Source organism: Zootoca vivipara, chromosome 11 (genome assembly GCF_963506605.1).
Source record: "Zootoca vivipara chromosome 11, rZooViv1.1, whole genome shotgun sequence".
Lineage (NCBI taxonomy): Eukaryota > Metazoa > Chordata > Lepidosauria > Squamata > Lacertidae > Zootoca > Zootoca vivipara.
In genome coordinates, this window is record NC_083286.1 from 43,614,480 (window position 1) to 43,641,779 (window position 27,300).

Sequence of the window (27,300 nt, forward strand, 5' to 3'; positions counted from 1 at the left end):
GTTTTAGCTAAAATCCCTGCCCACCATGCAGAGTGTAGCTTTATAGCCTCAACAGGGACCAAATCCGACCCGGGAGCCTTACCAGTTTTCAGCTCAGCTATCAATTCTAAGATTTCAGCAGGGTCAGTGTTGGGCCAGACAGGAAGGGGATTAGAGGAAGGTCTCCAGTGAGTGGTCGGAGCTTCTGCCACTGAGAAATATTTTCTCAGGAACTGCTCCCACGTAGGGGCCGGGATCACCGTTAAGGGATAATTCCTCGTTCTTCCCTTTATTAAAGACCAAAATTTCCGGGAGTTATGAGATTTTGAGGCAGTAATTATAGTCTGCCAACGATTTAGTTGCCATTCCCTTTTGGCCGATTTCTGGGCCTGTTTGTATGCTTTTTTAGCCAGGGGATAAGATGGAGGTAAGGCAGGAGCACCAGAGAGTTTATAGTCATTATATATCGTGTGTAGATGGAGTCTGGCTTGTTTGCAAGAGGAGTTGAACCAAGGGGCGCCAAATTTAAAATAATGGTTTTTAACTCCATAGGCTGGAGAAGTAAAAAAGCGAGTTAAAACTACTATCAGGCAAGAAAAAAACCTCATACACTTAATTGGATCATGCGGGACTATTCCTACGTCCGGCTGGTCGCCAGGAAACTTTTCTCGGATAAAATCCCTATATCTATGGGCAAGGGCAGGGGACCATTTAATCCCCTTTATTTTAGTAGTCGACTCCTCAATCACCGGGATTGGGTGGGAACGGTCGAGCAACTGCCAGTCAACACATAACTTGGTTGACAGGGGAAGATGGTCACTAAATTGAGCATTGTCAATTTTAAAAGAGGTGACATTCAAAAATAGATCCTGGGAGACCAATACATAGTCAAGGACACTGTTTGATTTTAACCCTAGATGGGTAAATTCTCCTGGAATATCTGGAGGACATCTACCATTTAATATAATAAAATTTAGGCGTAAAGTCATCTGATAAAGCATCACTCCCGCCTTATTGACTTTTACATCCTTTGATATTCTAGTGGGGATATATACTGGATCGTATGTTTGAGTGCCGGGGTCGACCCACCATTTAGACTTTATAAGAGCCTCCCGATTTGAAGCTATCCGAGCGTTAAAATCACCTCCAATAGAAACCCTATTCAGGGATTCAGATCACTCACTCAACCAATAAGCATAGGGCAGCAAGTTCACACTTCCTGATACACTCATTCACTTAGTGACTGGATGGCGCCATCATAGAGAGACCTCATTCAACAGGATCAGAAACACAGTTGGTGGCACAGTTGCTGTTCACATGGACAAAGCCCTCTGCATTTATACAGCTGTCTTTGCAGGGCATTCGCTTGCTTGCTTCCAAAATATCACTCTCAGCTTGCGATAAAGTCCTGAGCTGAGAATCTTATCTTTCATAACACATGGAAAGAATGATTCCTCAAAATGTAGCCGTGAACTTACTTGGATAAATTAGTTAGCAAAAATACTGCCACTCTAAAAGGAGACCATTTCTGAAGAAAGAAAGGAGGACTTTAAAATAATTAAATAAATGATTTGACCATGCGATATTAAGATTGATTCAAACTAATTTTAAGATAGAAAAATCACCTGCCAAATATCCTGAAATTCTTAAGTTGCACACTTATTATTATTATTATTATTATTATTATTATTATTATTATTCTGACATGGCACAGAAAGAAATGAATGATTTTGTTCAGAGTCCCTCCCCTCTATCTTTCTATCTTAGATTTAAAATAGTTCACTCACTGAACCCATTTAAAAAAGAAGATGGATTTTGATTAACACTTCCCTCTGGTTCCACCCACAACCCCAGACAGACTCTGACTCATGCCAGTTCTAAAACCTTTATGTTCAGATCTCTGGAGGGAAATAAAAAAAAATATGATCCTTCCAATAAGTGAAATAAAAAAAAAGAGAGAAGCACCAGGAAGAAGAGGCAGATCAAGGCTGCGTTCCTCATCCTCTTTTGCACACTTGGAATGATTGCTACAGTCTAGTTGCCAGTGAACCAGCACTGCCCAGCGCTGCCCAGCAGGAAGACTAAATGAATGAATTGCCAATAAATATGGATTCAAATACCAGCTTGGTCAAAGAACCACTGGGTACCTATTGTCCTTTGGCCCTCCAGATGGTGATGAATTCCAGTTCCCATCATCCCTGGCCATTGACCATGCTTCCTGGGGCTGATGTGAGTTGCAGTTCAGCAACATCTGGAGGACCAGGTGTTTCCCACGCCTGCTCCAGGCAAATATAGACAGGTGGTACTTTAAAGTGACTTGACCCGCTGAAATTCTAATACTAGTTTACAAGCTGTTGGGAATCACAAGTGGGGAGAGCACTGTTGTACTCAGGTCCTGCTTGTAGTTTTCTCGTGAGCATCTTGTTGGCCACTGGATGGATCTCTGGTCCGATGGTCTTACGTTGTTATCTAACGTGGCGACCACTATTGTGACAGACCCAATGGCCCAGTTGACGGCTTGCCTCTTTTTTAGCCATTTAACAGAGAATCAAAGTCTCCAAAGAGGGCCAGAGGAAAGAATATCTTGGTGCTCATTTATGAACAAGTGAACAGAGGGAGTCTCAGGGAGACATTTTGGAGACTACCAAGTCTCTGTGTTTATCTGGGTTTCTGCTGTGGAAACTAGCAGCTCAGCTCTCCTTGCTAGCATGCTTGAATTCCAGACTGAGATAGTAACCAAGTAACCAAGGTCTTAGCACAGGAAGAGAGAGAGAATGGTTTAAGATTTGAGATTGGGGAAGCAAGACTCATCTGTGCCAGGGCTCTGTTTATCTGGTTGTGTACCTGCTTTAGTATTAAGATCATGGGAGAAGGGAAATAATCAATCAATGAATGAATTTTTTTATCCATTATTACTTTTGACGTTTTGTGCTGTCCTGTTTTGTTTTATTATTTTTTAAAAAAATATTTATGCTTTTTCAGGTTTATACATTTCACTAATTTTACAATCATTTTAACATTTCAAAACTTGACTTCCTTCCCCCTCTTTCTGTGGTTCCTTAAATTTATTGGTAATATATTCTGCATATCCAAAGTTCTATCCTGTTTTATTAACATACAATATTTTTAAAATATATCATAGAAGGCTAAAAAAAGGAAAACAACCCCTGCTCTTAATTGTTTTGACAATGCGTTTTCTTTATAGAGTCAGAGATGATGGCTTTGATTAGACCTGGGAATTTGGAAAAGAGTAATACTGTAGGCTTCCCATCTTCTAGGAAAGGGCTATCACTCAGGCAGAAATTCTTGGTCTTTGACACTACGCCACCATAGAATCACAGAACTGCAGAGTTGGAAGGGACCACAAGGCTCATCTAGTCCAACCCCTTGCAATGCAGGAATCTTTTGCCCAACATGGGGCTTGAACCCACAACCCTGAGATTAAGAGTCTCATGCTCTACTGACTGAGCTATCCAGCAACCAGTAGTCTGGGCTTCTTTCACTCTAACACAGGGTCTTAGGGCACAGGTTGGGCTATATGTGTGGTGCCCCCAGTTCCCCAAAGGCTGGCAACCCCTGCTGTACCCAGATTGCTCCAAGGGGAGCCTATAGGCAATGGTTCCCATTCCACAAAAAATCTGTGCAAAATTAGGCATGTCACTGTGAAGACTTTGGAATGGAAATTCCTTCATCTCTCTACTCAGCCATGAAGTTAATTGGGTAACATCTCTGTCTAACCTCTCTCTTAGGGCTGTTGTGAAGATAAATTGGGGTAGGGTGGGGGGTTAGGAGAACCAGCTTGAAAGATATTCTTCATTCCCTGGAGGGTTTTGGATAAAGTGGTATTTTCCTAGAAGGGTTGAGAAAAAGAAAAGTCTCAGCCATTTTCTCAGAAAAACGTCATCTGTGATATTTTCGCTCAGCTCTAAATAACACTGCGTTTAATGTGAGATTTCTTATACTTCAAGTGCAGGCAGAGTTTCTAAAGAATAAAATGAAAGCTTGAACTTTTCACTCAACTTTTCATTTGCTGTAGGGTGAAATCCTAGCACTTCTGAAAATACCAGCTGCTCAGTAAAATCATAGCACCATTAGTCCTCAGTGCTTTGGATGCAACAGGGGAAAAATAAAATAACATGACATAGGAAGATGCTTAATAATAATTGAGCTGGCAATGCAAACATCATCCACGATTGTGTCTTTGTTTCACTTTACCTGAGCCCCTGTTGCGATTTCATCGGCTGCTTCATTCATCACACCGAGAGTTTGGAAAGCAAATACACACAGCTCCCGTTCACACACGGTAGGCTAAGATTGGGGTGGAAAAAGAGAGAGAGAATCTGCATGAGTTGCATTAGAATAATAGAATCATAGAGTTGGAAGAGACCCCAAGGGTCATCCAGTCCAAGCCCCTGCCGAGCAGGAAACACTATCAAAGCATTCTTGACATATGCCTGTCAAGCCTCTGCTTAAAGACCTCCAAAGAAGGAGACTCCACCACACTCCTTGGTACCAAATTCCACTGCCGAACAGCTCTTACTGTCAGGAAGTTCTTCCTAATGTTTAGGTGGAATCTTCTTTCTTGTGGTTTGAATCCATTGCTCCATGTCCGCTTCTCTGGAGCAGCAGAAAACAACCTTTCTCCCTCCTCTATATGACATCCTTTTATATATTTGAACATGGCTATCATATCACCCCTTAACCTTCTCTTCTCCAGGCTAAACATACCCAGTTCCCTAAGCCTTTCCTCATAAGGCATCGTTTCCAGGCCTTTGACCATTTTGGTTGCCCTCATTCATGGAAATTATTTCCTACTAGGAAAATGCCCAGTCTTATGAAGGCTTGTATACTGCAAGGGCTTCATGGAGTACATACAGGTATATGTCCTTGTTGGGTTAAAAGACAGGCTATAAAAAACAACAACAGCAACAACAACAGCAGTTTGTCTCTGTAGTCTTTCAAAAAAAGAATATTGGTGGGAAGCACCTCCCTTGCCCACCAGCTCAACAATCATCATGTTCATTTGTATGGCACTTTCCTACAGAATTCTGCCCCAAGAAGCTCACAACACGCCAGGTGAACAATTAGGTATAACAATTCAAGAAATATATATGACAAACAATTAACAATTATACAGAACAGTAATATCAAATACATAAATACAACCCTGACGATCCATACAAGTTTGTATGAAGCAATGCAAATAACTCAATCTAATTTAACAGCTCAAAACTAAACAGGAGAGAGACTAATGCCTAACACAAAAATAAAAAAGTAGTTATACAAAACATCCATAGGCCCCCAATACAGTACAGTACAGTAATTCAGATCCAAGGTTGAAACTCCGCCTCTCTCACCTGGGATACTGCAGACCCTCCCAGCCTGGCTCTCACCCAGAGGAGCCTTATGACCACTATTAACATGGTCCTAATGATAATATCACTCCACACAGAGGCCAACAACTTTCCTATCACATTCTTCCACCAATCAGCACAGAACCATAGAATAAACGTCATTGCAGCAGTGTCCTGGGCCTCTGAGCCTTGGGAAATGACCTGTAGCTCCTAGCTGGTGCCCATAAGGACACAGTTTTTAATGAACGTCAGCGACTGCAGGATAACTGTAGCTGACACTTCTTTGTCCAAAAGCATCTATGCACCAACCCTAACAAAACTCACTAAGAGCAGAGCCACACCATAGCTACAATTCCCAGCAGGCTTGACAAACTACAGTTCCCAGGATGCTTTGCGAGAAGGCATGTGCTTTAAATGTGCATTGAATGTGCTTATGTGTGGTGTGGATCTGCCCTAACAAAGAACTTGTGCTTCAGTCCTCCATTCTACTTTCACTTTCCATGCCATTCCATAAAAAAGTAATGCCTGCCCATTCGGAATCCCATTTCACCACAGGCTGCATTTTCTGTGCCTTCCTGGAAATATAGATACAGGTAATGATTTCTTCTGGTTTCCTTCATTGGCAGAACCTTGATTAAAGTAGAGGCACTTCCAAGTTTCCTGTTCAACTTCTCAGCTACAGTACTTGTAAAACTCTTTATGCTCCAGAGAGGGAAACCACTCCATGGCTTATCCTGCCAATGCATTTATGCCTTTGGCTGCCGTCAGGATAACTGACGAATCCATCTTACTCTGCTCTAGGGGTCACTCTTGGCAGAAATGAAAACCAAACAAGAATGTGTGCCAAGTGTTGGAAGAAATAAATATAAAACTATAGAATGGATTTGCTCTAAGAAAAATAAAATAAAAATTTGCATCCCTGGGTGCACAGATGTCCACACCAACAGATTCCCCTTGCATTTTGAGAGCATCTAAGCCATTTTTGTTTGCAGGAACTTTCCCTCTCCTCTCTGTCTCTCTTTACCTCAGTGACTGCACAGTGACTACAACACTGAAATATTTTCACAGAGATTGCTTTAGAAAAGCCATCATCTTTCAAGTCTTATACAGCATCATTCATTCGATTTATCTCATCTGCCGTGCTACATTGAATTAGGCAGCAGATGAAGCTGAACACCGTCCAATTCACTGTAGCATGGCACTCTAGTAACAGAAGAAGTGTGTTTATTACCTCCAGCGGCGCCCCGTGCGCACACTTTATTTAGGAGCCTCGAGCATACAATCAGTTACTCTGCATTTGGCCCATGTGCTTCAGTGGGTCCAGTTCTGAAATTATCAGCCTGGGCAGGGCAGGGCTGGGCCATGATATTTTGGCACCCGAGGCAAGCTGTGAGAAGGTATGATGGGAGCGATAGCCCACCAACAAAACGGTGCTTCCACCAGGGAAGAAAGGGTGAGTGAATATCTACATTGGGAACACGGGGGGAAGGAGACAAGCAGTGCCTCCTGATCCCCAAGATACTGCTGGAGAGGTGGCATGGAGGTGGGGATGTCAAGCAACTACTCTGTGTGATACAAGCTGGTGCAAGCTGGAAGTTTCTAGCTGACAAGTAAGCTTCCATTCTGCCTGGAAGCAAGCTGAAGGTTCCTGATGTTTGGGTTATTCCTTCAGAGAAGCTGAGTTAAGCTGGTTCAAACTGGTCCTGTTATCTTTCTCTCAAGGTCATGCTCCGGACTATAAGAACAGGCCAGAAGAAGCCTGGGTTTCACTTTCTGTCTCTCTTTTCTTCTTGGTTCTCTCTACTGTACAGTACTTAGTTCTTGTGTGGAAACTAAGTATGTTTAAGTGCTAAGTGTCAGCGGCGTAGCTAGCCGCTCGGGTGCTGCGTGCTGCGTGTGCGTCCTGCAGCCAGGGGTGGGGCGAGCCGCCCATGGGTGTAGGGCAAGCCGCCCATGGGTGCAGGGCGCACTGCGTGGAGCCTCTCCGCTGCCCCCCCAGCTGTAGGGCAGCGGAGGGAGAGGCAGAGGGGAGACACAAGTCCCATGCTGCTGTTTCAGGCAGCGCGGAGCCTGCAGGCGCCCAAGCCACCACGTCACTCCCAGGAGAGAAGCGTGGCTCGGTCACACTGCAGGCCCCGCGGTAAGTGCTGGCTCCCGCGGTGTGGCCCCCAGTACCAGCCATGTTTCGTTACATTTGCTGACTGAACTAAAAAATTCTGTGAGCCCAAATTATTGTTGTTGTTGTTGTTGTTGTTGTTGTTGTTGTTGTTGTTGTTGTCTCATATTTTTGTCATTTTGTCACCCCCCTCAGTAATGACACCCAGGGCGGCCCGCAGCCCCTGCAGCCCCTTCCTCCGCCACTGCTTAGTGTATTGCTCTGGATCATTATGGAGCTAAACTACGACGGGGGTTGCTAAGGAGGCAGCAGATCTGGCTTCCAATGACTGCCATTGCAGCAGCAGTAGTAGCATAGCTGCCAAGTTATCCCTTTTTTAAAGGGATTTTCCCTTATGCTGAATAGGCTTCCTCGCGAGAAAAGGGAAAACTTGGCAGCTATGAGTAGTAGTAGCAGGCAATGTGCTCCTTGGTGGACAGATCTGCTGCCCCTGTGAATCTGTTGCCCGAGGTGGCCTCCTTGCCTAACAACCCTGGGAGACAGAATGATGGTAGGACTAGCCCAACATTTAAGGGAAAGGCCGTGGCTAAGAAAGATGCAGCTAAGGAAAGCTACACCTGCTAAAAATCTCTTTTACACAACTCACAAAGTGGCCACGTGTCTGGATTTAAAGAGGATGATCCCTCTTTTGGGAAGAAGACCCTTCTTGAAGGGCTGTCCATCCACAGTTAACAGCAGGCTGAGCAGGCAGGCAGGTTACCTGGTTGTAGCGTAAGATTGCATCTCTCTTTAAATTCTAGCAATGAATTCCAGATTTGCATCTATAAATATAAATTAGCATCTGGACATTTTATTTCTTTTATCAGCTGATTCAAATGCAGCTATTAACAGATCACGTTCTTTAAATTCTAGTAATTATTTTTAAATTAATTGCATCTATAAAGTAAGCATCTGCATGGTTGGTTGTTTTTTTTCCATTTGTTGATTCAAATACAACTGATAATGACAGTAATGACAGATCACATTCTTGACAAATGGGATTGTTACAATCGTCCAGAATGCAACCTGTTACTATTGTCGTAAGTTAAATTTGTACGAACAAATAACACAAATCCATAGAAAGCATACACATATTTTATGTAAAAATAAAAAAGTCAACTTTTGCTCTGTTTTTTGACAATTCATTTTTGGGCATACAGTGGTACCTCGACTTACAAACGACTCGACAACTGAATTTTTCGACTTATGAATGGGGCAAATGGCCACACGCTTACGAATTTCTCGACATCCGAACGGAAACCGCGGTGGTTTTAGATAGGGTTTTTTGACTTACGAATTTTTAGATGGGGTTGCTTTGACTTACGAATTTTTCCGTTTCCAATGCATTCCTATGGGAAATCGCGTTTCCAATGGCGCTTTTCGACTTACGAATTTTTCGACCTACGAAGTTGCCTTCGGAATGGATTAAATTCGTAAGTTGAGGCACCACTATACTGGATTCAAGATGCAGGAGCCCAAATTTTCATCTGCTTTGAACACAAGATACCAGAATCGATCCCAGGTATTTCAAGTTAAAAGGTCAGATAGCAGCTGATGACAGCTAACATCCTGCATTAGACTCTAGACATTCAATGTAAATAGACCTGGGCTAGATGGGCTGATTTGGTACACAGCAGTTTCATATATAGGCAGGTTAAAGTGGCATTTGGCAGGTTGGACATGGCCCACTGGTGTGGCACTGATGGAGGCAGTAGATAATTTATTATTTTAAACACACTCTGGGATCCATTTGGATTCTCTGTCCCTGATCTCAACAGTGAATACGTAGGAGCTAAAAGAGACAAACCATGCAATGCAGGGAGATTGCAAGGGGGGGTGTTATTCTTTGCAATCACCCTGAATTCCCCCAATGCCGCTAGTAAGATCGGCCAGGGCCTTCTTGATAGTGGCCTCATTGTTATGGAATGCTTTTTCTGCAAAAATTCTGCTAGGCCACTGAAGGCCAGCTTTTAAATTGGGGCCCTCAAAACTTATTTATTTCAGGCTGCTTTTGTCTGAAAATATTTCTGTAAATCTTGTTTTACATGACCCTGAGCTGTTTAGTTATTGATATTCTTATAGTACTGCTTGGATCAACCTTGTTCAATGGTGTACATTCCAGGTATTGCTAGACTACAACTCTCATAAGCCCCAGCCAGCATGCCCAATGGTCATGGATGAAGGGAGTTGCTGCCCCAAACATCAGGTTGGGGGGGGCTGGTTTAGATCTATGAGGCTAAAGTGCTCTCTCCCAAGAATATAATAATAATAATAATAATTTATTATTTATACCCCGCCCATCTGGCCGGGTTCCCCCAGCCACTCTGGGCGGCTTCCAACAAAACACTAAAATACAGAAATCCATCAAACATTAAAAGCTTCCCTAAACAGGGCTGCCTTGAGATGCCTTCTAAAGGTCTGGTAATTGTTGTTCTATTTGACCTCTAGTGGGAGGGCATTCCACAGGGTGGGTGCCACTACCGAGAAGGCCCTCTGCCTGGTTCCCTGTAACTTGGCTTCTCGTAGCGAGGGAACCGCCAGAAGGCCCTCGGAGCTGGACCTCAGTGTCCAGGCAGAACAATGGGGGTGGAGACGCTCCTTCAGGTATACCGGACCGAGGCCGTTTAGGGCTTTAAAGGTCAACACCAACACTTTGAATTGTGCTCGGAAACGTACTGGGAGCCAATGTAGGTCTTTCAGGACCGGTGTTATGTGATCTTGGCGGCCGCTCCCAGTCACCAGTCTTACTGCCGCATTCTGGATTAGTTGTAGTTTCCGGGTCACCTTCAAAGGTAGCCCCACGTAGAGCGCATTGCAGTAGTCCAAGCGAGAGATAACTAGAGCATGCACCACTCTGGAGAGACAGTCAGTGGGCAGGTAGGGATTCAGCCTGCGTACCAGATGGAGCTGATAAACAGCTGCCCTGGACACAGAGTTGACCTGTGCCTCCATGGACAGCTGTGAGTCTAAAATGACTCCCAGGCTGCGCACCTGGTCTTTCAGGGGCACAGTTACCCCATTCAGGACCAGGGAGTCCTCCACACCCGCCCACCTCCTGTCCCCCACAAGACAGTACTTCTGTCTTGTCGGGATTCAATCTCAATCTGTTAGCCGCCATCCATCCTCCAACTGCCTCTAGACACTCACACAGGACCTTCACAGCCTTCACTGGTTCTGATTTAAAAGAGAGGTAGAGCTGGGTATAGGTACCAATTTGATATGTGTATGCTTAATGTTAGCTATAAAGCATTTTTTGTGTATACCATTTTATGAACACAAGGGCAGCTCACAAGTACAATCTGCTCCATTTCGGGAATGCAATGGATGATCTGAACCCAAACAGGTCAATGTGAAAATTTTCTGTTCCCACAACCATAGTGAATGAGGCCAGCTACTTTGTTTTTTTTTATACTACATTGCACCGCGAATGCTTCTAGGTGGTTTTCTCACAGTCTCAGCCATTCATCACGAACATGCAATGCAATCCAAAATACAATGCCAGATAAAAGCTACATTGTATTGGGCAATCAATCTAAACATGCACACGCCACATGACAGTAACAAAACCAGCAGCGATAATCAGGCAGCGAGACAGGAAAAAAAGTCTAGCTATTACTTCCCAAAAGCTCAAAAGGATAACTTTGTTTTAACTTGGTGCCTAAACGATAGAGGAGCAGACACAAAGCAACTGTCTTTCAACAGTGTCCCATGACTGGGGTGCCACTGCAAAGAAGGTCTTACCCCTGATGCTTATCCACTTAAGCTCTGAAGGTGAGCCACCTCAGTGATGACCTCAGTAAATGGGAAGGCTTGTTTGGGAAGGAGGAAAACTTCCAGGTATGCTTGGTCTCAGGCATTTGAGGGGCTGGGGCTGATAGAAGTTGGAATTCAACAATATCTGAGAGGCCACAAGTCAAAACCAGTACTTTGAATTGTGGCCAGAAACACAGAGGGTTTGAAAGAGAGGCACATTCAGTACAATGGAGCCCAGAAAACAATTCAATCATCAGTTTCTTTTGTTTGTGTGTGTGTATGTAATGACTTAATTATCCCACTGGCCACATAATACTGTAAGGTGGGATGGAGAGTGGAAAGTACTTAGATTGTGCAGGAGAGTATTTAATATCACATAATCCAGGCATGTCCAAAATCCATTTCAGGTGCCTAATCTGGCCCGCCGGTCGGTTTAATCTGGCCCCTATGGCAGTTTATTTTCTGGGGTAAAGGTAAAGGTAAAGGGGCCCCTGAACATCAGGTCCAGTCGTGTCCGACTCTGGGGTTGCGGCGCTCATCTCGCTCTATAGGCCAAGGGAGCCGGCGTTTGTCCACAGACAGCTTCCAGGTCATGTGGCCAGCATGACAAAGCTGCTTCTGGCGAACCAGAGCAGCGCACGGAAACGCCGTTTACCTTCCCGCCGGAGCGGTCCCTATTTATCTACTTGCACTTTTATGTGTTTCGAACTGCTAGGTGGGCAGGAGCTGGGACCGAGCAACAGGAGCTCACCCCGTTGCAGGGATTCAAACCGCCGACCTTCTGATCAGCAAGCCCTAGACTCTGTGGTTTAACCCACAGCACCACCTGGGTCCTCCATTTCCTGGGGTAAAATCCCTTTTAAAAAAGCTCAATCTTAAAGAAAGCTCAACAACTTCAATCCTTAAAAAAGTCAACAACTTTGGTCGGCCCTTTGGTAGGCCCTCACGCATGTTCATCAAATCTGGCCCTCTTTGAAAAATGTTTGGACACCCCTGAGTCATAATCGAACTGTTCAAGTGTCCATGCTTTCTGGGACCTGAGGAAATTGCCATCTCAATTTTTTCATTAGAGCTGTCCCATTCTTCAGACTTCAGTTCCCTCTCTAACATCTCTAGAACATCAGCCTCTTGGTAGGCCACAGCTGGTCTTATCCCTAGTTTCCATCAATGTTAATACATGTACATCCAAAGTAGCCAACATGGCAGCCTCCTGCTGTTGGTGAACTACAACTCCCATCAGTCTTAGCCATTACAGTCCATGGGCAGGCATGATGGGAGCTGTAGTCCACCAACATCTGGGGAGCACCACATTGGCTCCACTGCTGTACATGAACACTAAAGAAGCCTCATAAATAAGCCCACAAAAATTACAAGTCTGCCACTTTAAAAAAAAAAACTAGCATGGTAACAGGTTAATGGGGCAGGGGTTTTCTACCAAGTGGATTGGCAGAAAAGGGCAGAACTAAGAGACAGGATTCCTGTCCTCCACTGGTCTCATGGAAACCATACAGAGTGACCACTGGCCTATATGGAATTCCATTGAGATGGGTAGCCGTGTTGGTCTGGATGAATGGCTAAATACATGGCCACAATATGCAAATTATGGCTCTTACATTGCACAGACTGAAGCTTCCGAGTTCTGTTTTGAATTGCTGGTTTTTCTAATGTACCTTGAATCAAAATAACACACAGTGGCTTTGCTTTTTCAATCCGTGCAGGGCAGGCGATTGCACAGCAAACGAATGAAGCATACATGAGGCTAAGCCTTCAACAACCTGTATTTCTGGAAGGGGGTGAGTTTCATAACGAGGCAATGATCCTTGCTATGAACAGGTGCTCCAAGCGTGTCTCTGTTTTCGCATGTGAAACATTGGCAGTGATGTGACATTCGTTCAATGATATGCTGGACAGCAGGAGGGCAAGATATCCCAGCCACAAAGGCATGCTGCTTGTGCTAATTTATAGCCTTCTGATTCTCTTTCCATTAAACACAGACACACAAAGTTCCAATCCTATCGGAGGAAGTGATCCAATTTATCCTGTTAATTTCTCAAAGCTTTTATGAAGCTCAGACGGGGAATGATTACAAGGGCACTAATAAGTCTAGGACATAACTGGCACTCCAAAGTATACTATTGATCTAAAAATAGTGTAGCGAAAGGAACGGTAATCTCATAGCGGCTGTCATTAAGAAAGGAAAAGGAAGCATTAACAGTTTCCCGAGTTCTACTTAAGAAAGTTTTTGCAGTGGGTATCAGCCTTGAAGGCAATCTCCTTTCTTTTCCTTAGCTATGGGGACATTTTCTTCATGAAACTAATATAAGAAACTATATTCAAGTTACCGCCCAAAGCCAAGAAGAGGAGGATTGCCCACCCACCCCCAGCTTAGTTTGCCCTAAGATGTTTCTTCAAATTTCCTTGCATTTCTTTTTCTTTTTTGTGTAGAAATGTTTAATATATATGACACCACTGATTTTCTTACTGATGACAATTTAGCTTCATTGTCTTTGGGTGAGGGGGAAGTGGTTTGCTTTATTTATTTATTACATTTATATCCCACTCTTCCTGCAATAAGCTAGAAGTGGCATACCCTTTCTCCATGTTGTCCATGCAGCAACCCTGAGAGGTAGGCAAGGTTGAGGGGCAGGGAGGGACTGGCCCAAGGTCATGGCTGAGAGGCAATCTGAACCCTGGTCTCCCAGGTTCTTGTCCAACCCTGTCTCAACATGACACCACAGTTTCGAAGAAATGCTTGAAGTCTAGTTTCTACACACACTCAAAACACCATTCTCTCTCCCCCATCCAAACAAGCAAGTGGTATTATCAGGGTTCAAGGACACATTCCAGCCAGGCCAAAATATTCGGAGTGCAAAGCAGGGCATCCACTGAGGGTTGTGGTCTGGGGAGGTTTCTGGGGGCCAGACAGAGAGTCTCAGAGACCTGCATTTGGCCCTCGACCCTGAAGTTTTCCACCACTGCACTACAGCATGAAAATCACATTTGAATCTTCCAGAGCATTGCAACACCCACCTCTGTTGTGATAGTGCATCCCCATCATTATGCCAGAAGCGCCATAAAACAGCCCGAGTGCATAAGAGCTGGAGGCTATAAATTCAGATAGAATGTTTTTGACATTGGATTTGCCTTTCCTTTTTGGCTTCAAAGCATTGGAGGGGACGGAGGGGGGAAACCCTCCTAGCAGAAGAGAAAAATGCTGCCTAGATGCAACTTTGCAAAGGTGAGGTTCTTTCTCTCAGATGTGAGGAATAAAAGCAGGGCAGAAGAGAAGCCATGTCTCTCAACCCTCAATGCTCTTATCTGTCCCACACCCTCACCTTCCTGTGCTTTGCGGCAACATCCTGCATCTCATCCCAAGACCGGCTGTGCAAAGTTTGCACAAGGCAGCCAGCAGTGAAGAATGATAGAAGTTGGAAGGGGCACTAAGGGTCATCAAGCCCAGGACCCCTAACAATGCAAGAATCTCAACAAAAGCATCTATGGCAGGTGGCCATCCAACCTCCCATTAAACTCCTCAAATGCAGGAGAGTCCACCACCTTTTGAGGGAGTCAGAGGAAGAAGACAAAGATGGAAATGACTACTCTTTCTAGACACTGGATTTCAAATATGCTGAATCATATGTTTTCCCACAATAGAAACAGAAACAATTTGGGAAATAAGGTGGGGGGGGGAGCAGAGGTCCAGTGGGGAAGGAAAAAAGTCCCACTAGAGGTTGACCATCTCAGTAATTAGACTGAATTATGGCATTTTCCTGGCAAACAGCAATTTTGAAGTGGTTGGGATCTCAAGTCAAGTTCGTATGCCTGATCTGGATCGGGGACCCAGACCCATTTCCTGGCAAAAAACAAACCAACCCACATCTCCTCTCCCTCCACTTGGTGCTATTTGCCCTGGAAATTAAAAAAAACTTTTAAGGGCAAATGTGAGACAGGGGGAGGATTGGTAGGGAACAAGTGTGGAGTCCTGATCCAGATTAAAAACATATTCTGGATAGGGGCTTCAGGGCTGTTATTCCTTCATAATAAAAGTAGCCACTTTTAAAAGTGTGTCTACTGTAACATGTAGCACGGTGCTTAAAGTGTGTTTTTGTCACAGATAAAAGCAAGTTTAAAACTCCACTGTGACCTTCCTTCAACTTTTCTTGCATTAGTGACCACAGAACAAGTGGGATTCCAGGAGAGCTGTGTTGATCTAGACCCAGAACCATTCATTTTTTTATTTAAGGGCAATCCAGACAGGAGCTTCTGTGGCAATGGTAAAGCAATGGAACATCTAGCTTGTGCCAACAATGGAGAACAGTGATCACCAGCTGCTAAACAGTCTATCATTCACAATGGGCAGCAATGAAATGTCGTCACAGAAAGGTCAACATTTTGCAATTAAGCTGATGTGTAGTTCTGCCAGCTATAACCCCCTGAGATTCTCAAGGGCTTGTTAAGGATAGATAGATGATAGATAGATAGATAGATAGATAGATAGATAGATAGATAGATGACGATGATAGATAGATACTGTAGATAGAGCATTTGAAAGGCTTCAAACCAGTGATCTTAATAAGACACAAAACAACCCTGTAATGTATGTTACTATTCATCTGTTCATAGTACAGATTCCAAAGGGAACATAGGAAGTTTCCTTATACAGACCACAGGTTCATCTTTTTACCTCAGTATTGTCACTCTACACAGACTGGCAGTGGGCTTCCTGGGTTTCTGAGATAGATCTCTCACTGTCTTACCTGGAGATGTCAGGGATTGAACTTGCAACACCTGTGTCATGGTCCTAAAGCTAAAGGCAGAAGCTAAAAGAGAGTGACTTGCTGAGGAGGCAACTGAGCCAATTCCTATGCAAGTTTATAGTTCAAATACACGACTGTCAAACTACATTGGCTCTCCTCTACAATGCATATCTTGACACATTTCGTTCATTACGAATATTATTCAATTTAAAGGTCAGATGATTCCATTTTTTAAAAAAAGATCAACTCAAAAGGAGTTGCTGGTTACTCTGAAGATTTCTTTTTTAAAAAACCCAATTATTTTAAATAAAACTGTTTTAAAATACTTTTAAAATGACAACCACACTCTTCTCTGTGAGACGGGGATGCCAATTATGAAAGTGCATCATTTAATAATATAGTATGTTTATTCTTTAGAAACGCCCCCCCCCAATTGTACACATTTCCCCTATAAATGTTTCCCTAGAATTAAGCCTCAATGAGTTCAAGGCAGCTTACTCATGGGTAAGTAGCACCATATGTCAAGAAACTGGATTGTGGTCAGAGGAAGGTGGTCAAGATGGTACAGGGTGTTGTTGTTGTTGTTTAGTCGTTTAGTCGTGTCCGACTCTTCGTGACCCCATGGACCATAGCACGCCAGGCACTCCTGTCTTGCACTGCCTCCCGCAGTTTGGTCAAACTGGTACAGGGTCCTGGAAGCCAAATCCTATGCACAATGGTCGAAGGAGTTGGGGATGTTTAGCTTGGAGAAGCAAAGATTAAGGAGCCGTGATAGAGATCTTCTTTTGAACTAAGTTCCTATGAGCTTCATTGCCAACCTTCCTGCTTCTTTGACATTAATAGAAAGGTTGGCCGGGGGGGGTAGTCTGAGATTTCAACACAAGGGGGCACCCGAGAGGAGAGTTTGCAAGCTGATGGAGAAAACATTGAGACATATTCCAGTGGGTCCCCCCACCCCGCTTACTAAGAAGTTCCATCATCTTATCTGGTTACTATTCATGCTAATGCCCGAGACATAGGTCGTTGCTGGTGCTGTTTTGAACTATTCCAAATATGCCTTTTTGCTAGGTAAATTATTCAGAAATCATGCAGAAGAACTTTAGCAAACAGAACATGCATAATTTAAGGAGACTGAGAGGGCAGATCCACTGTGTCACGACACTAAGCGTCACGATGACCTCCTTTTCTTAAATAGTTCAGCATCTTTAGTATCAGCATTTTTCTTTAGAGTATCTCAAGGAGCAGGTGATAACATACAGGAGAAGGGCCTTTGCTCAGTGGCACAGCATCTGCCTTGCATGCAAAAGGTCCCAGGTGCAATCCCTGGCATAGGGCTGCTGGGAATATTCCACACCCCAAACCCCAGAGAACTGCTGCTAGTCAGTGTAGGCAACATTGAGCTAGATGGATAAATGGTGTGGCTTGGAAGAAAGCAGCTTCCTATACTCCCATGGGTTCTGTCGGTACAGCTTATTCTGGGCTAAAGGGTCCAAGGATCTGAACCATATGTGGAAGCTTCAAATGGTTGCATTGTTAAGAGAACTGTTCCCTAGAACCAGGGCCGGCCCACCCATGAGGCAAGGTGGGGTGTCTGCCTCAGGCGGCAGAAACTACAGGGGCAGCAGATCCAGCCTCCAAGGAATGCATACTCACTGCAGCCACCACTGCTACAGTGGCAGCAAAAGCTGTGGCATGCTGCATGGAAGCTGGATCTGGCACCTCCTCAGCACCCCCCATGCCTCCTCTATTCTCTAGTCCAGGGGTGGCCAACTTCCAAGAGACTGCGATCTACTCACAGAGTTAAAAACTGGCAGTGATTTACCCCCTTTTGGGGGTTCAGGTCAAAGTTGTTGAGCTTTTTCAGGGAGGAGGTAAAATGTTGAGATTTTTTTAGGGGAGCCACAGTTGTTCAGCTTCTTTGGGGAGAGCCAATGATCTACCAGTGATCTACCACAGACGTCCAGTGATCTACCTGTTGGACATGCCTGCTCTAGTCCACTTGGTGTAGAACTTTATTTCTCCTTTATTCCTAATTTATATCTTCCCTCCCCTTGTTCCCTGGTGGTGGGGCAGTGGGTGGGGGAGAAGGGAGACGCACACTGTTTTGGAGTTCACCCCAGGTGCCAACATGCCTTGGGCTAGACCTGCCTAGAATATTAAGGTTGCATTCCATGCATGCTTGTTTTTTGTTATTTATATATTACTATTATTATTAATTAAATTTGTATTCTGCCCTTCATCCAAAGATCACAACATAAAAATGCAAAACGAGGAAACAACTAAAACAAAAAACAAAAGCCATTGTAATCCACAAACACATTTTAAAGGCCACAGGATGATAATATGTGGATGATTCAGACTTTAATCTTGTGTCATCAGTATGCACATTGTTTCACAGTGATAGCAGAAGCAAAACAAGGTGCCTGCCCTCAGGATCTTACACTCCAAAGCTGCAATCTAACAGAGAGTGCCGCGTGCTTAACTCTACTGAAAACCCAAGAGATATGGGGGAAATATGCTATTTGCTTTTGAACAGAAAATCAAGTTGGTACAATAAGATATTGCATGTTCTGCCTCCAAGGATAAATTTAGGGCAGTGTGAATTCTGCAAGCATCAGGTCATAGATTTCATTTCCTGAATGCCAGCATCTAATGCTGTGACTAACTCTCAACTGTGACTAACTCTCAAAAGTCAAAGTGGAAGGTGGGGGAGGAATCCCTAATTTATACAAATTGAAGAATTTAGCTTGCTGCAGGATGTGGGCTACCTTGTTGCAGCATACACAAAGATGGGCTAATGTCAACAGGATAATGCCGGAGAACAGGGTCCCATCCTAGCTGCTCCCCTTCCTGCCTCTAATATTGCACCAAGAGAGTATGCTCTCCCTGAGCCAATACTCTTATCAGCTATGAAGTTAACACTTGATGGGAGGATGGAGGGCTAACTATGGCTGCATATACACTATACATGTATATTTAAGAACTTTTAAAGCATAACCACCTCAAAGAATCCTAGGATCATTTACTTATAATTAACAGTAAAGGGACCCCTGACCATTAGGTCCAGTCGTGACCGACTCTAGGGTTGCAGCGCTCATCTCGCATTATTGGCCGAGGGAGCCAGTGTACAGCTTCCAGGTCATGTGGCCAGCATGACAAAGCCACTTCTGGCGAACCAGAGCAGCGCACGGAAACACCGTTTACCTTCCTGCCGGAGCGGTACCTATTTATCTACTTGCACTTTGACGTGCTTTCGAACTGCACGCCAAACAGGAGCTGGGACTGAGTAACAGGAGCTCACCCCATCGCAGGGATTCGAACCACCGACCTTCTGATCGGCAAGCCCTAGACTCTGTGGTTTAACCCACAGCGCCACCTGCATCCCAGTAAAAAGTACTAAAACACATTGACATCTGTGTGGCTGGATGGGCTTCCCTAGTTGGGCCCTCTCTGAAAAGAACAGTCCAAGGTTTGGTGCATCCCCAAGCCCAGAGGAAACCCCTTCAACTTCTATTGCCACAATTAGCATTTTGTCTCTTTTAAAGGTCAAATCACATGCCTTTGTCTTTTGCCTTTTTTAGAAAGAAAAAAATAACAATAAATAAATGGCTTGGCCAAGCTCAAATCTGCCACAAGTATGTGTTGTTGTTTTTTTAAAGAAAAGATGCAGGGAGCCAATTTCCTCCCCAATAGCATTTGTTTGCTGGCTTGCTTAGGTCCAGCTGTGGATTGTCACCTCGTCAATTCTTAATCTCCTTCATTGTTATTCTGGGATTCCTTTGAAGCTGTTTATCTAAAGGGAGAAGGCAGCCGAGGCCAGCGCTCTCTCTGCTATGTGCTAAGCAGCTGAATGAGAAATCCTGACTCCCTGAGGTTTCCTCTCAAAGAGCCATGCCTAACTGGCAGAAAATGAAATGAAAATATCCCGGGCAGCTCTGCTTGAATAGAGGTGGAGGGTGTTTGTGGTGGTGTGGGGTGCAGTGCTCTGGGGGCACAGTAAGAAATCCACCCTGGATATAACGCTGAATGTCAGTCTGCCAGCTGCTCTTTTTCGGTGGAAAGTTCTGCCTCCCTTTTCCCGTGCAAGTTCTTTAGCACACAGCCTGAAGTTACTCTGGCTGTCCTGAGCGCAAAAGGGGATGGAAACCCGGGAGGGGACATGGGTCAATGTTGTCAGCAACCCGCCCCCAGCAGATTTTGGTGGTCAAGGGCCAAGGAGAGGTTGCCAGCCATCTAGCTGTGCGGAGTCCGTGCAGGGTTAGTGCGTAGCTGAAGGTTGGGGAACCTTTTTCAGCCTGAGGACCATATTCCATTATGTGAAATCTTCTGGGGGCCACATACCAGAGCCAAATGCAAGAGTAGGCAGAGCAATTGATGTTCTCACAGTGGCCAACCAGGTGCCCGTGGAAGCCTGAAAAGAACACACACAGACACACCCTGCCTTCCAGAGGATGCTTTTTAGCCAGACACAAGCTGGAAAGGAAAGGGGTGTCCCAAGAGCCAAAACAGACTGTGTGCAGTAATGTTCCTTTCCACCACTGCTGATTTGCAGTCAAATCTGTGCAGGGGTTGCTACAGATGGCTCAGTCCCTGTGCCACATTACACTGGCACAGAGGCCTTCCCCCACTGCCCAAACCTGGATGTAGCCACCACTTTCTCTGGGCAGTGATGGTCAGTATGTGCAAGCCCACTTGGCTGCTTATGTCTGCCTCCTTTCCACTCAAATGTCTTTCTCTCCCCCCTCCCCTCCCCTCTGTCTTTGAGTTAACTTCGCCTAACATTCTCAGCTGCTTTTTTCTGTGTCTGGCTGGGTAGGAAAAGAGAGGGTTCCTTTTTGCTGGCTGTACCCAAATTGGGGAACACTTGTGAACACCATAGGCTCTGCTCCCTCACTGTTTTCACTGCTTGTTGAGTACCTTAAAAAAAATCCAAGCTGTTTTTTATGAATTATGTTTAAACTGCTGGCCCTGCCCTTTGGTGCAGTTTCTGTGAGGTTTATTGTGTGTGGTGATTTTATGCTTTTGTTTATTCATTACATTTCTATCCCCTTCTTTCTTGTAAGAAGCCCAAGGTGGCCTCCATGGCTCTTCCCCCTCCATGTTTCTTCCTCACAACAACAACAACCCTATGAGGTGGGTTAGTCTGAAGGACACTGACTGCCCCAGGGAGCTTCATGGATGGGTGAGGATTTGAGCCTAGTCTGTCTCTCTTAACCACAACATCACCGTGGCCCTGTGTGGTGTATTTACACTAGAAGAAGGGTGTACATATAAATGTTCTAATATAAATAAAATAGTATATGTTAGTCCCAAAGGCAAATGGGTGACATTTGACCTTCTAGCTGTTTTGTTTTAAAAGCATCTATCTGCACAATGACAGAGGACAACACTGGGGGGTATCAGCAAACCAATTTTTTATGGCAGGAGCATTTTATGGATGGACTACAACCGCCATAGGCCACAATGTGGCTCCCAGTCACATTTCAGATAGAACCAGCAAAGTGCCAAGACCAAAAGCCCCTGAAGAGTTCTGGCTGCACTGCTGGACGAAGGACATCACACCATACCATTAGCTCATTTCTTTCATTTCATCTCTGAAATCTGAAATGAAAGAAGTGAATGGTTTATTTGCTTACATTCAGGTGCATCCAACTGACGCACAATCACACATGAGCGCATTGTGCCAAACTTAGAAGCTACCTTTAAAATGGCAAAGGTGTCCCTAAAAGAGCCCAGAAATGGCAAAAAAGGCACAAAAACAGTGCCTAGCCACCCCGCGAGCCTTTGCAAGTGCAATCCCAGGAGCCCTTGCACTGACTGTGGAGGCCTGTGGAGGGCTGGAGTTTGAGCAAGGAGGTTTGGAGGGATTGGTTGTGGTGGAGTTTGACGGAGTTTGGAAATTGCTGCTGGTTTTTAAAAGGATTTTTCAAGGGTTTACAGAGGTTTAGAGGCTTTTTCAGTTGGCACAGGGCGTCAACACACATTTTTTTGTACACTGCCTTAATATTCTATAAGGGGAGGGGGGGTCCATTTTAAATAAATAAATAAATAAATATAAATAAATGAACTGCATGAACATACAGTTCAACTAATTGAGCAAGTAGATGCACAGATTGTACACTCATTGAACGTAAGGTACAAATGCCCCTATGTGCTTTACCAGCTGTTTACTCCAAAGTACTAAGGAACATGCACATACACACCCAAAAACATACCACATGGTTACATTCAGCTTCCCCCAACCTGGTGACCTTCAGATGTTTGGGGCTACAGAAAATGGCTGTGGCTGGTGGGAGTTGTGGTCCACAACATCTGGGAGGTAGCAACTTGGGGAGGCTGTTTTAATTCAAAGAGCAACAACATACCCTCAGCATGGGCCCATTTTGAAACACATGTGGCTCGTCACAGACCACGCAGTATTCGTTGAGCACTGGAATCCGCTGTTCCGCAAACTCAATCGTCTGAGGACAATGGAAAAGAGAACAATACAATCTGCTTAAAATAATTAACAAGCAGCTCCACGTCCTCCAGCTTTCCGAAACAGAGGAGGCATTCTATCCTACCTGTACGAGGAAGCCGTGGTCTCTTATTGGAATGGATTTTGCACCGTAATTTGGCTGTTTTAAAAAGAGAGAAAAGTAGCGGCAGCATTAGAGCAAGTCTGGTATACTGAAGCATTAGTTTCAGAAACAGGAGATGCATTGGTCTTTATTATATAAAGCATGAAAATTTTGACATTTGCACCTGGAACGCACTTAAGGGAAATCCATGTCTTATTCCACTGGTTTTCACTTGAGCATGTTTAACAACAACAGCAGTAGCAGAAATTGGGGCCAAACAAAGAAAACAGGGGCCAACCCATTCGCACAATTAGCAAACTGCATGAATGTCTTTTCAAAAGTAAATAGCAGGTGAGGTCAGGACTGGGAGGAAAGGCAGAGGCTCTTTCAGTTTTGATTAACCACAGATTGGCATGTCACCTGAATCCAAGAAACTACGGTTAATCTTTGAAACAACCTAACTTTTAATCATGGGATGTGGAGCTATACAGTACTTACATTAAGCATAGTTTCAGTTTCAGATGCTATGCTAGTGCTGTTAATCAAAGCCAGAGGTGAAAGCTTCCAGTCTCCTCCTTCCAACCATGCTGAAGATGGAGGGGGGAAATGGAGGCTTACATAAGCTCATTCCCATCACATATAAGCCATTTTTTCTCATAATCTCTTAAAGCAGCCATTGTGGAGCCTGAAGCATTGTGGAGCCATTGTGGAGCCTGGAGACACCCACTTCATTTCTCCAAGTCCTTTCTCCAAAGGCTAAACTATCATCAAAAGCAGTATTATAAAAATTAATTACTGCACTTTATCCATGAATTTGCAACAGCAGGAAAACCAATATGGTGAGGCAGAGAGAATCTCACACCTTTCATTCTCTTCACATGATTTTCCCAGAGCAAATAACAGCTGTCTGCATGAATAAGATTTTAAATATCTGTACCAGCACTCAAAATAATAAAGTCATGGCAGAATTACTTCCATGATCATTTCCCCACTCCTTGTTGAAAAACAGACCATGCCATCATTATACCTAGAGATTCCTCATAATATTTTGTATTTTTTTTTAGACATGATTTCATACTTCCTCGGGAGATATTCCCAGAATTCACGGCACTATGAAGCCTGGCTATATTATCAGTACTAAATATTGATATAGTATCAAAATGTGCTGGAAACTGAATAAATATCTCTATCTATCTTCTTATCGCCTTTATATGGATTAAATATATACCGTTCAGACATGATTTTCCAGCAGGATTGGCTCATAGTACCATGGTTAATGGTTGCCATCTGTTGCAAGAACACAAGGCCCGTTCCTTTAGTCACAGAAATGTTAACATGGCAAAATATCATGCAATAATACATTTGTTGATAGTAAGTCCCAAGGGGACAGATCAAATCAGGTTCACCAGTGTGAGTGGAAGCTGAAATGCTTTCTAAGGCTACAACCAAAAACATATACAGTGGTACCTCTACTTACAAATAACTCTACTTACAAATGTTTCTACTTACGAATAGAGCTCTGTCCGCCATCTTGGATGCAGTTTAGATAGGATTTTTTCTACTTACGAATTTTTAGATAGGGTTGCTTCGACTTACGAATTTTTTCTCCCAATGCATTCCTATGGGATTCGACTTACAAATTTATTTGACTTACAAATGTGCGTTCGGAACGAATTAAATTCGTAAGTAGAGGTACCACTGTATTCAAGCTGGACAAGTTCCACTGACTTAAGTAGAAAATGGTTAAAATTGGCTGTGTGGCAACATGTATATGAACAAAGGTACAATTTCATGCACTTTACCAAAACTCTGTTTCCACTTCTGCATGTATTGTATGTTTAACTCCTCCCGCCCCTGCCCCCCCTGGAAATATGTGGAGAAGAAAAAAAGGAAAACCCACAGAACAAAACTGGTTACGCACAGTAGATTGTGATGGGGATGATGAAGATGGTGTTAAGATACCAATAAGCCCTGAGGTAAGAGAGAGCCTCCTGCCCTCTGCTATGGTGGGTTCTTTGAAAAGATCCATTTTAGAAGACTTGGGGACACCAGAATAAGCCTTGCTGAGCAACTTGTGATTCTTCAGCCCATCTAATTCATCCATCCTAAGGTTACTGGAGTAAGACCTGCTCAAAAGTTTGTGGGGCTTCAAAGTACTGTTGTGCTCACATCGAGTATCCCCAGAGCATGGCCTGCTGAGCAACTTGTGGGGCTTCAAAGTGCCACACTCGTCCTGCTTGATGGCTGCCGAGCACGAGTGGTTCAAGAGTTTGTGCGATTTAATGGTCATGGTGTGTTCAGCCCTGGGATCGCTAGACAAGGAGCGGCCAAAGGTTCGGTGGGACTTGGTGACACACGCATCCTCAGCCTTAACTGTGCTAGAACAAGTCCTTCTCAGCAACTTGTGGGTTTTTGAGATGCCATCTTGTTCGGGTTTCAGTTTTGATTTGTTTTTCCCACAGCCTGGTGGAGGATAACTCGGCGACCTTGAAAACAGGCAGAGAGAAAAATTAACTGGAGCACAGCTTGCTATGAGAAACACCAAAAACATCTTGCTTTTGCTCAGGTCTCAGTTGTTGCCTTGACCAGGAAGTGAACCCTCTTCTTCTTTCCTCAGGTCCTTCTTGTGAATGCCTGTCAACAAACCATCAAGCCAAGCTCCAAATAGGGGAAGGCCACAATTGAGTAGTAGAGTGTATACATCCAAGTTTACTTCACAGCATGAGCAATTAAGGATATTACTGGATAACATCTGCTCCTAAATGTAGCTTCAGGAGAAACAAACCCAATACTTCTTCACACAATGACTGACTAACGTGTGAAATTCAGCTTCACAGGATGTGGTAAGGACTAGTACAGGCATCGGCAACCTCTGGCCCATGGGCGGATGCGGCCCACGAGCCGCTCGGTCACCGAGCTGCCTGCTCGGCAAGTCCCCGCGCCACGCCGCACTAAACCAACGGAGCGCGGCGTGGGGACTCACAGAGTGGTCACTTATCAGCAGGAGCTAAAAATCATATTTATCACTTTTGCGCTCTGCAGTGTTCACCCCCTCTATGGTTGCTGTTAATAGAACTCAACAAGGCACAGCTGAAGCCCTTATAGGAAGTGGGATGAAAGAGATTGGGGACCTGAAGAACTTGTTGTGTGACAAGTCTGAGAAAATCACAACCTTCTGAACTCAGTTTACGTGATTTGCCCCACCTCCTGCTCAGTAGAGCACTGAAGTATTGTATACACGAAATCCAGCACAAATCCTGTTTAGCCCAGGATTCTCCCTTGCATGGGGGACCCCCTTCACAGGAACATCAATATTTGAAAACGGCCTTGCCCACTTTCCTTCCAAGTCCCGGACTGCAGAATCCAGGAACGGCAGCCATGTGACACCGGAAGTTGCATCGACGTAACTTCTGGTGTCGCTTTGCCCTTCTATGGGCACCAAAAATGGCCACCACCGGCTTCAAAAGTAGCTTCTACGCATGACCGGAAGTGCGTCGACGCAACTTCCGGTGTCGCCCCGCCCATCTATGGGCACCAAAAATGGCCGCCGCCGCCACCGGAACTCGTGTCTACGCATTTCCGGTCATGCGTAGATGCGACTTTTGAAGCTGGCAATGGCCATTTTTGTGCCCATAGAAGGGCAAATCAGAAAGAAAAAAATGGCCGCCGGCAGGAGAAAATAACGGAGAAAAACGGGAGACGAAGTGATATGCGGCACCACTGGGAAAAGGTAAGTAAAAACGGGGGGTTTCCCGGGGAAAACGGGGTACTTGGCAGCTATGCTTGCCCAAATTGCATTGCTGCCAAACACACAGCTAGTAGGGTCAGATGCACACATCAAGAATTAGGGGAGGGGTTCTCACTGGTATGACACTGTGGTCCCCTCATACATAGAAAGTATGTTTGCGACAATCTGAGTGAACCTCTCTCTTAAGGAACCTGAAAGACTTTATTCAATCTTCTAGTAGGATATCACCATGCTGTTCCATGATCACTTGTGCCTACCTGCGCAGTGTAGAAAAGATGTGCAGAGGAGATTTCACCTTCTTCTCTGACATTTTTTTGTTGTGCGTACTGTTTGATTTCTCTTTGCCATTTTTCCATTGTTGCGTGACAAACGTTTGCATGATTCTGAAAGTTGAAAACACAGAGACAAATCTTTGATGTGCATCTGCACACATACGTGAGACTTGAAAGGGTCCCTTTCCCCCAATCTAACCCTGAAGATTTGCTCTTTCTAAATTGGCTCACTGGATGTTTCTTACATACACGACATATATAGAGATAGCCATCCTTAAATATGCCATTGAGAGAAGTGATGAAGCTATGAAATTTTTTTAGTTGTAGCAGCCTTGAGGCAGAGTGCGGCTTCCAACCAGCTTCTCCAGTTGGGATTGGCTACTGTTTGCCAACCAGAGTACAACCAATGACAACCCTGTAATGCATGGATGGGGAACCTGTGGCTCCTCAGCTGTGGCTGGACTACAACGCCCACCATCCCTGGCTACTGAATACTGTATACTGATGGGAGGTGGAATCCAACAACATCTGGAAAGGTTACTTGTTAGCCACCCCTGCTGCAATGTGTGAAGGAATATCTACACTCTGATTTCCTCAACTGGTTGTGTTCCAGATACTGTTGGACTACAATTTCCATCATCCCTGAACATTGATCATACTAGCTGGGGCAACAACAACATCTGGAATGAGCCAGATTGAGGAAGCCTGGAATATCAATAAAG

At 44.5% G+C, this 27,300-nt stretch overlaps 1 protein-coding gene across 5 annotated transcripts in view; it reads right to left on the minus strand.

Moving 5' to 3' along the window:
• PARP8 (poly(ADP-ribose) polymerase family member 8) overlaps positions 1-27,300 on the minus strand; it is a 168,811-nt gene that overhangs the window by 28,968 nt on the left and 112,543 nt on the right. For all 5 annotated transcript variants that reach the window (XM_035100408.2, XM_060280307.1, XM_060280306.1 and 2 more), the window contains 5 exons: positions 26,564-26,689; positions 24,480-25,044; positions 22,562-22,615; positions 22,364-22,459; positions 4,195-4,287 (listed from right to left, as the gene is read on the minus strand). In XM_035100408.2, the coding sequence (XP_034956299.2) occupies positions 4,195-4,287; positions 22,364-22,459; positions 22,562-22,615; positions 24,480-25,044; positions 26,564-26,689 (934 nt within the window). The remainder of the gene's footprint in view (positions 1-4,194; positions 4,288-22,363; positions 22,460-22,561; positions 22,616-24,479; positions 25,045-26,563; positions 26,690-27,300) is intronic.